Source organism: Lipotes vexillifer, unplaced genomic scaffold, assembly GCF_000442215.2.
Source record: "Lipotes vexillifer unplaced genomic scaffold, Lipotes_vexillifer_v1.1 scaffold602, whole genome shotgun sequence".
NCBI classification, from domain to species: domain Eukaryota; kingdom Metazoa; phylum Chordata; class Mammalia; order Artiodactyla; family Lipotidae; genus Lipotes; species Lipotes vexillifer.
In genome coordinates, this window is record NW_006790307.1 from 1127791 (window position 1) to 1138621 (window position 10831).

At 40.0% G+C, this 10831-nt stretch overlaps 1 protein-coding gene across 2 annotated transcripts in view; it reads left to right on the forward strand.

Moving 5' to 3' along the window:
- The first annotated feature begins 595 nt into the window (after positions 1-595).
- The window catches only part of BEST3 (bestrophin 3), a 52200-nt gene continuing 41964 nt past the window's right edge, over positions 596-10831 (forward strand). Inside the window, exons 1-4 of one of the 2 annotated variants that reach the window (XM_007463549.1) lie at positions 596-712; positions 2323-2488; positions 6188-6282; positions 6744-6977. In XM_007463549.1, coding sequence (XP_007463611.1) covers positions 2337-2488; positions 6188-6282; positions 6744-6977 — 481 coding nt within the window. In that variant the 5' untranslated portion in view covers positions 596-712; positions 2323-2336. Of the gene's footprint in view, positions 713-2322; positions 2489-6187; positions 6283-6743; positions 6978-10831 lie in introns of those variants that run through there. The other variant, XM_007463548.1, reaches the window with a different exon arrangement.

The following is a 10831-nucleotide window of genomic DNA, read 5'->3' on the forward strand; positions in this document are numbered from 1 at the left end:
TCTTGTGACTCACATTGCAGGCCTCTAACTTCTCAACCATCCTGGTTAATAAGGAGCCAATAAGGCAGAAACTGAGAAATGTGAGTCCCTAGTGGTCAGCACTATGATGGCACTCTCCTAGCCTTAAGACTCTGCAATGATCCTTTCTCTGGGTCCTTTCCAGTTGGGCCTGGGTGTTTTCTCATGCTTATTGTTTTTAATGGAAGAGCATTCTCAGTACCTCTCAAATGAGTGAAAATCCCATTTATGTTCTTGTCTGCCCCAGTTTAAGGCTTCACAAGAATTTATTCTCGTTTTAAGCACACACAGACTGTCCCAATTCCCTGTTTTTGGCTGGCGGAGCCTCTTCAGAGCACTTTAGGGGCAAATGGCTCTTTCTCCCTTGATCCCAGGGTAGAGTCAAAATGAAAATAACAGACTTAGGTGACCCAAGCTCCTTCACATTACCTCCGACTTCTCATTCAAAGTGGTGCTTTGGGCGACAGGTGGAGTTATAATTATAGATTAGAAAAAAGACCACATCAGCAGCTGTTGCTCCAGTTTGTTCCTGGCTATCACTGTCACCAGTGGACAAAGTGGCATAAACAGTTCTCCAGACTCTGCATGAGCGAAGGGTGAGCCGGGAGTACAACACCGACCCGAAGGCACCTCTGCAGGGGGAGCCTGGAGACTGTCTTTCCTGTCGGAGACTCCAAACCAAACAAATAGGTTAGTGCACAGAGTATACCTATGCATTTTACCTCTGACCTCTACTCGATGTGATCTTGGTTTTTCTGACAGAGCTGTAACAGAAGGGTGAACTGTTAAAGGAAAGAGAGTTATTTAAGGACTGTTATTCAAAAGTCCAGTGCCCGTGAGAACAAATTATGAAATGGGCTTAATTTATTATGCTCCTCTCCCAGTTTTGGCTGTATTCACATTAGACAAAGAGACAAAGTGAAGATGGAAAAATGAAACTGCTTTTGTGGCCTGAGTCCCAACCTTTCGTAATGATACCTACTTTTGCCAAAAAAATCTCTGGTTTCTTTGTTAAAATCAGTAGTTGAAGCCTTAGGCTGGTGATTAGAAAAAAAAAAAAAATACCGCTCCAGAATATAGTTCCAGAGTTTCACTTTTTTTTTTTTTAGGGAAATTAGGCAAATGAGAATTGGGTTTTTTCTCTACCTCTGAATAAAGACAGAAAATGTCCTTGTTTATGATAAAATGTGTGCTGTAGGCTACTTTGTATAAGAAGTCTGTTATAGGATTTATTACTTATGTCTAGTACAGTTCTACCTAAAAACTCGATCATTTCAGTCTACATAGCTCTCTAAGACTCCTCATAGATCCTTTTGAAAGCAAAAGGTTTCAAAGAAATTTCATGTTCTCTGTGTATGCTTTGTGTTAGAAAGCTGTGGAGTAGGATTTTCAAACAAAGATTAGCTTTGGGGCATCTTCTCAAAACCTGAATGTTTAGTGTCTTGGTGAAGAGCAATGGAATCCCAGAGAATCCACTGAAAACTAGGCTTTGGGGCCCAGTTCTCAACCCACCCACAACCATGGAACAGTCCAGGTGGAAAGAGTCCTAAATAATGGCCTCATTTTTTCAGCTCCAAACAGAAGATGCCCCATCCCTAAGCATTTTATGTGGGACTTTTCAATGGAGAAATGCACCTTACTTAGTATCACTGTGGCCCGACATTTTGTCTACCTTGTGAAGTGCACAGATTGCTAACTATGCACTCAGAGCTCCACTAGAGAGACAATTAAATTAAAACAACCAAAAGTAACCCATCAATTAAATTCCCACAAGGGGCTGGCTTCTCCTGATTTCTAGGAGAGCCATAACTTTCTTTTAGGAAATTTAAGGGTGAAGTAAATACCTCTTTACACATTTTAGCAAATAAAGCCCCAAACAATACGTTTGACCACTGCTTTTGAAAAGGTCAATTAATACAGCATGTCAATACCTTAGATCTTCCCATGGATTCAGAAAATATATGATAGATCATAATACACCATCTCTCATATATCTCATTTAGTCATTCAAATATTTATTGAGTAATGGCTATATAATCTCAAAATATTTAGAAATGAAGGCAAGCTTAAGATTTCTAATATTTCTTTTTCCAGACACTCCTTTCTTCCCTTTTTCTACTAAAAGATTTAGCACTGAGTTGGTGGTTATCTCCAAATTCCAAATTGTTCAAGCTGAGAAAGACAAAAAGTAGAGATGGTTGACTGGTTGCTGGTTAGGGTTTTTTTTCAGATACAGATTTATGCTCTGTCTTAAACATTGCTTTTTACTTGTGTGTTGTCTTCTTGCTCTTCTAGAAAAAAAAGAAAAACTATCCAAGATGACTGTCACTTACTCCAGTAAAGTAGCAAATGCGACTTTTTTTGGATTTCATAGGTTACTCCTCAAGTGGAGAGGCAGCATCTACAAACTACTATACAGGGAATTTATTGTTTTTGCTGTACTTTACACAGCAATAAGTTTTATGTACAGGTACTTTCCTTTGCATGTGTCCTTAAATGGCCATTAGATAGCATATATGAATACAGTCTCAAAAATCCAAGCCCTTTGGCTGCCGCTGACTTTTGCATTATGTAACCTCCTCCTTTGCATGATCCTCTGTTGCCTACTTCTCCCCAGGACTGGGTATTTTAATCCACACCTAACCATTTTTAGGATGTTAAATAGACTCTAACCATCATGTTCAGGTGGCTCTCATTCCAGCCCCACTTTAATTGGTCATGATGAGGTATTAGTTGTGCTTCAAGAATTTTGCTATAGGCATAAAATGAAAGATTTATACCTAGAACCTCACTAAGTGATGATTTTGAATGGCAAAGCCCACAGACAAATAATTATTTGTGCTTCTCTGAACTATGTTATTCATAGTCTGAGTTTCTGATTTGACAGCTTGCAGCGACTACCTACATAATTAACATGTTCGTGAATAGTGTGTATCAGGCAACTTTCCTTCCTCTTTCCTGGAATGACGAAATCTTATCCAAGTTGGTGCCCCCAACCTTACCAATATCTCAATTAAAGAAAAGGCCTGAAAACTAATTTATTTTCTTTATATCTTCTGAGTTCAGGGCACATTATATTCATAAAAGACGTTTATTCTTTATAACCTCACAAATTTTGCCTGTCAGATTGACAGGAAATATGAGTAACATCATGTCCAAGAAATACTTTTATAACTAAAAATTATAGTCTTAATAAAATTTTATCAGTATTATAAAAGGGAAGCTTTATTAGTTTTTTTAATTAATATTGATTGCATATATTTCTTCTCTGGGGAAGGTTAAAACTTAAAATAGAAAAGCTAAAGGTTTTTGAGGCTGTATTTCCACCTTTACTGTGTTCATCAGTTTGTTCTTTTTCTTCTGCATACAATGGATAAATTTGTGTATCATTGTTTTCACCTACATTCTTCCTTGCAGCGACAGGACACCATGTGAAGAAGAGGGACCTTAACTTGGCTACAGCTGATAATGGCCAAAAGTAGAATAGGAAGAGTTACTTTGCTCCATATCAAAACTACAGCTCCAAACAAATGTATATATTGGTATACATTTTGGCAAAATATCTTTACAAGGAAAGTTTTATTAAACACCTCTAATAATTTTTCAGATTTGTCTTCTAAATATGGTATTATTTTGATGATTTATTTATGTGTCACCTACTCCTTCAGAATATGAAATGGTGGAAGACACATGACGTTTCAGGATAATTGTCTCATTAGTTTATTTTTACTAATGTGAATTTATTGCTGCTACTGCGTCTTAGAATAGAATAGCTCTTAGAACAGTTGCACTGTAGCCAGAAATGCTCCATGGGGCCTTAACTTTGACTCCAATATCTTATTTATACCCCCACAAAATTGTATGCACATATGTTTTCTAAAGACCAAAGAGGGCTTACATTTATAACAATAATCATTAGTTCAAGCCATTTTTCATTTTTTAAAGTTCAGATGTAAAAGTTTGTTAAAATAGACCCTTATATGTTGATCAAAGCTCTACCAAGAACTACAGGTTGAATCTGTCAAGAAAGTCAGACATATCTGTAGACAAATACAGACATAGTTTCATTCTCATGTCTACTAATGATGCTTAGTTTTTTAATCCTGTTATAAGCAAATAGTTATACCTAGCAAAAAACTCATAAGACAGAACCAGAATTCACTAGTTTGATTATACCTCTTTTTATTTTGGGATGGATTTGACAAAATACTCGCTGTGGTACTTTCTAGCTACTAAAATTTCTATGTGTCTATCAGCTAAGTATGTTTTCCTTTGGCCAACTATTAATAGTAACAACCACTTTATTATTGATTAAGTGTGACAACATATGCTAAGTGGTTTTATATATCATATATTCTTTAATCCTCATAACATTCCTGATACATATCAATAGGTATTAATTATCCCCATTTACAAATGAGAAAACTGAGACTCAGATTTAAAAATATGCTCCAAATCCAAATCTGTTAAGTGGCAGATCTGGGATTCAAACCTGGCTCTGTTAAACCCTACGGTCTGTGCTCTCCACGTTTAAATTCTCTCTGATCATTTTTATTTGAGTACCAGAAACCATTCTAGCTGTAACTTGTCATCAGCATGACCTTGATAGGCCTATCCACCAGGTGATGCCTCTCTTGTCAGCTTTTCTTGATTTCAGAATTTCTGACACCTCTTCCAAGCTGAGGCAGGAACTCCAAGCCCACCCTGCACCCACACACCTTCTTGGTCAGCACCAGCTCCCAGGTCTTCATCTGCAGTCTGGTCGGTGGCTCACTGTCACCTCATTATCTCTCTGTGTCCTTCTTCAAAGTTCTACTGACCCAAATAGGCCTCTGACACATGCTATGATGAATGCTTCCAAGGGATTCCTTCTTTCCTTGGAAAAGCTGCATCCATTCATTTATTCAAATTGATCTGTGTTTTCTTTCTGGGTTTTGATCATTATTATTAACCTGCCTTGAGATAGTTCTTCTGATTCTGAATCTCCTCCTTGCAACATAAATACCAATAATAGCTTCAGTAAATGGATTTATGTTTAACAATACCAGAAAATGGGTTGGTGTCAGATCCATAATATAAATTTTTATATTTATACTATAGAAATAAAAACCCACCAAACATAATTATAAAAATTTCACTACTAATTGTTAAATCTGTGTTGTTTTATATTTTAAATGTATATTTTTAATTTTTTTATTTTGAAAAATATTTTTAAGTTTTTTTTTTTTTTTGATGTGGACCATTTTTAAAGTCTTTATTGAATTTATTACAGTATTGCTTCTGTTTTATGTTTTGGTGTTTTGGCCCCAAGGCATGTGGGATCTTAGCTCCCCGACCAGGGATCGACCCCATACCCCATGCATTGCAAGGCAAAATCTCAACCACTGGACTGCCAGGGAAGTCCCTTAAATAACTGTAGGCTTTAAAATAAACAGTTATAGGGCTTCCCTGGTGGCGCAGTGGTTGAGAGTCCGCCTGCCGATGCAGGGGACACGGGTTTGTGCCCCGGTCCGGGAAGATCCCACATGCCGCGGAGCGGCTGGGCCCATGAGCCGCTCGTCCCGAGCCTGTGCTCCGCAACGGGAGAGGCCACAGCAGTGAGAGGCCCGCGTACCGCAAAAACAAAAAAAAACAAAAACAAAACAAAACAAAAACAAAACAAAACAGTTATAACATCCCTTGAAGTACAACATATATAATCAAGAATGTACTAAGTAGCATATTCATGAAAAAGTAAGATCAGGATGTCGGATCCAGGGTTATTATTCAATAATTACTTAATAAGTGTAATCCACTTACGGCACTCTTTTTTTTAGTACGTATGATGAATAATTGGAAAATGGACTCTTTTATGAAGTATTTTGCTCTAAATCCAATGCATTAATCATATAAAAATTTTAAAATATGAAGTATTTAAAAATAAAATGTTTACTATGTCCACTGTGTAATGACCAACAACATTTATGTACTAAAAACATTAGGACTTAAAACATTCAGCAGTTAAAAAGGTTTTGAGATACATCAGCTTAGGTAGAAAAGAAAAAGTTGTTGCTCCTTAAAAAAAAAAATTGAGGTTATTTTCTCTTAATTGTTTGCACTGAATGTCACTTGCAAAGCAGGTGCAGAAGTATAATATCATAAAGGGCTGTGCATTTTATTTTTGCTCCAGATTGTTACTTACAGGAGCCCAAAAACGTTACTTTGAAAAATTATCAATTTACTGTGACAGATATGCTGAACAAATTCCAGTAACCTTTGTGCTTGGTAAGTATAGGTCACATGCAGAATGCAGCCACACAGCTGTCTCCGTTAGGATAACACCAATGACTGCATGGGAGTGTTTCCAAGCTGAGAGGCATGCCTGAAAAGTCACTGCTTGCAGTAGAACCAGAATCATCCATAAGGTTTACCTTCAAGGCTGCTTTCGCTAAATTAACAACCAACAAGTTTGAGGTAATAATCTGCTCTTGGACAATTCAGCTTTCTTTTCACTAACTCTCCATTTTTGCCGTCAACATTTGAGTTCTAATACCCACTTACTGGGTGCTACAGCATTGTGAGGCACAAATTACATTTTTTTCCTGGAGGGCAAAATCATCAGATATGGATAACAACAGAGTTTTTACACCCCGATCCCTAAAAAAACTAAAATTCTGCTGAAAGCATCAGTGTCAACAATATGTCTACACTAAGAAATTGCTTTACAATTTCCTGTTATTCTACAGGGTTTTATGTTACTCTGGTGGTGAACCGATGGTGGAACCAGTTTGTGAATCTGCCCTGGCCAGACAGGCTGATGTTTCTCATCTCCAGCAGTGTTCATGGAAGTGACGAGCATGGGCGCCTGCTCAGGAGGACACTGATGCGCTACGTCAACCTCACATCCCTGCTCATCTTCCGCTCGGTGAGCACGGCTGTGTACAAAAGGTTTCCGACGATGGACCACGTGGTTGAAGCAGGTATTGTAAATGAATTTTCCTTCCATGGGGCTCCTCTTGACCTTGATCAGAACTTTCAAAGTTCCTTTGAAAATGCCTTTTATTTATTCATTCATTCAAGAAACATTTACTGATGACCTATCATGTGCCAGAAACAGTCTTAAGAGGTAAAAATGAATGTCATGGTTCCTGCCCTCAAGAAGTTTACTTGGGGGGCAGAGCAAAGGAAACAGCAGACAGTCAACCTCAAATTAAGTTGTAAACAGTCACATGGTCCATAATATAATAATTATCATATTTATTCAAACCTTCTGTAATATCACCTTACATTTTCTAGCACTTTACAGTTTATGAACTTTCATAAATATTATTTCATATGGACCTCAAAAAAACCATGAGAGATTCAGAGAGGTTATGACCTGTCCTGGATCACATAGCTCATTAGTGGGAGAGCCAAAATTTCAATTCAGGCTCAGAACTCCTAACTTAATCCTTCCCCCTGCACCTACCAAACACAGAAGATTCTGAACCAGAAATGCAGCTTTTCATCTAGGCAGAGCCTGAGAGGTGGCAGTAAAAGGTTGCTTTAGTGGGGGTCTGTTGTCTCTCCTATTCCTCAGAGTAGATGCAGTTTTGTACCTGGGCTTCTGGACACAGGATGCTGAGAACAAATCACGTTTGAAGAATGGCTCTCTTTGGTGTGTTAATACTCAGCAAAGAAGCTGTTAAACCAGCCTTCAAGGGGATGAGGATTAAATGAGATCATTGTTGGCACATACAGAATAAAAATGGGGTTTTGTGCTGGGCTGTCTTTGATCCACCTGAGAGTATGTTGAAATGTATAAATGAATATATAGTGGATATAGGAACCATGAGATGATTCTGCCTTTATACTGAGTACAGTCTCGAATTAGGTTGCTTTATCCAGTCTCCTTTTCTGAAATGTCCTTGAAAAAATATATATATATTTAAGAGTAGCATGTTTTGTTTGTTTTTGGAGGTTTGGGGGCTTTTGTTTGATTTGCTTTTGTCTTCTCAGATGGCGACATAGATAGTGACTCAGAACACAGAGTAAGAGTTCAAATCCTTCTCTATCGCTTACCGGCTACATGACCTTGTCTGAGTTACTTTACCTTTCTAATGCTTCAGTTCCCTCATTCATAGAGTGAGTTTAGAGTGATTTATAATACCTTTTACCTCATATACCTCATAGGCTTGTTGTGATGATTAAATAAGTTAATACTTGCAGTGTCTAGAGCAGTACCCGGCACATGGTGTGACATGAGTCCTTGCTATTAATAATGAAATAATCTAGTACAACAACATAACATAGCCCTTTGGTCACTTTAGAAGACTCACTTGATATGACATCCTAGGTCTTCTTGATCCCCTATGACCAGGAGACTGTGAAAGGTAAGGTGGAAATAAGGAAGGAGGAGTGTAGAGGCTGTTGTTAGGGCTACAGAGCAAGATGTGAGAAAGTAATGGGGAGCAAGGAGTCAGTTACAGATTCAAATGAAGGGTACAAAGGGCTTGGCAAATGTACAGGTATATTATGATGTAAAACCAGTGGGAACTTAAAATAAAATTAACTGCCACCCTTCCTCCAAATTTAAAAGTGGAATACTGCATCAGAATGACCAAGTTTAAAATGCCACTTGATAACTTATTTTGCTTACCCTAATGTCTAAAGGATCAAATGTGATAAGCATTTCGACCTATGAAAAAAGTCATAAAAACAAACGAGAAACGTTTGGCCCATTCCAAATGGATGAGTGACAGCTAAAGTTTACTTGGATGAATAAAGGTGACATTTCTGTAGTCCTGACACATTCTTGGAAAGAAGAAAGCGCATTCTGACAGGAATCAGACTCCAGGCCCAATTCTCAGAGCGAATCTATCCTCTCAGCGTCACCATCATATTAAAAGCAGATGGGGTGGCTGGTGACAGAGAGGCCTTTAGGGCCTCTGGTTAGACGTGAGCTCAACAAGGCCTGAGTTGTCCTCAGGTCTGAGGGGCAAGTAGAAACGGCGAGATGAATGGGAGAATGATCTGAGTTCATTTCCTTTAGGTGCACTTTTCATAATACCGACACTCACTCCCTATCAAACTTACAAAAACACCTGTCAGTACTTGCATTGACACTTTCCCCCTTTCCAAGGCATTTGGAACACACGAGTACTTCTCTCTCCCCTACCACCAGTACCCGCAACCATTCCAAGGGCATAGGGGAATCATTTGCTCCTTGAGGTGCATTTACATGAGTATGTCTCAAGGTGTGATCCACAAACCCATGGGCCCTTTACATCTTGAATAACTTGAGTTGTTTATTTAAAGTGCATACTCCTGGGACTTCCCTGGTGGCGCAGTGGTTAAGAATCTGCCTGCCAATGCAGGGGACACGGGTTCGATCCCTGGTCCGGGAAGATCCCACATGCCGCGGAGCAACTAAGCCCATGTGCCACAACTACTGAGCCTGCACTCTGGAGCAAGCAAGCCACAACTACTGAAGCCCAAGTGCCTAGAGCTTAAGCCACCGCAATGAGAAGCCAACGCACCGCAACAAAGAGTACCCCCGCTCACCACAACTAGAGAAAGCCTGTGCACAGCAATGAAGACCCAATGCAGCCAAAAATAAATAAATAAATAAAATAAATTTATTAATAAATAAATAAAATAAAATAAAATGCATACTCCTGAACCCCACGTCGGACCTACTGAATCAGAACCATTGTATGTAAGGCCTGGAAAACCTGCATTTAAACATACTCTTATGTTGCTCTTTTTATATACTGAAGTTTGAGAAGTAAGAGTCTTTTCTGGGATGCTTATTTTTTTAACCCTTTTTCTTACCCCCGGGGTAAAAGGCTTTGGCATTCGCCAAATAATTCATTACTAATAACAAAACTGTAACAGTTAAGAAAAGGGTGAATTCAAGGTTTCAACCATGCTGGAGGCTCCAGAATTGCTCTGGATGGTAGCCTCTGAGCAGTCTGCTCAGAGGCTACCATCTAGGGGACTTGAATTAGACCTGCCTAGACACAACGAGCATCATTCTCACTTCAAGTTTTTGGTCAGTTTTTGTGCCGCGTCTGAAGGAGGAAGAGTACTGAGGGCGACAGGAGGGGGCTGAAGCCTTGGCAGGTGCCCTCTGGGGCCATCCCTGATGACTGCAGTGTAAAGGTCTCTACTACTCTCTCTCACCCCTAAGTGTTTTCTCGAAAGGCAGAAGAAGGGGTAGTGGACCAGCATGTGCCCAACAGGAACGCAAGGTTTGCATGCTAGGTGGTGGGACAAAGGTTCTGAGCCACTGCCTTCCAAGCTGGGGGCCATGCCTCACAGGCAGGGTCCTTCCTGGTCTGCCTCATGGCCACCCACATGGATGGGCACAGACTCTGTCGGCTGGCCGCACAGACTTACCAGACTTCCTGCTCCCCAGCAGAGAAGGCTGACTCGGTCTGCACGTGGGGTCAGTTTCCAAGCTCTCCCGACTGGGTATGTGTCTCCACCTCTCTGTCCTTGGCCTGTGCCAACGTTTCTGGGAAGAACAGGAAGTTCAGGGATGGCGGAAAATGTTTGGCAGGTGCCCTGAGCCCAGAGCCAGGGCACCTGCTCCGCCTGAGGGCAGAGAGGGCTGGTGGTAAAGCACAGGGGCCCCAAAAGTGTAGGGCCAAAGGCAGGAGGCAATGCTGAGAGCGCAAAAAAAAACCTCTTGTCAGGTGACTCCCTACATAAACCCACCTGTCTGGGAAAGTACATGTTCTCAAACTTCAGTGCACTTTAGATGGTGTTAAAAAATCAATACTGCTAGGGGCTTCCCTGGTGGCGCAGTGTTTGAGAGTCCGCCTGCCGATGCAGGGGACACAGGTTCGTG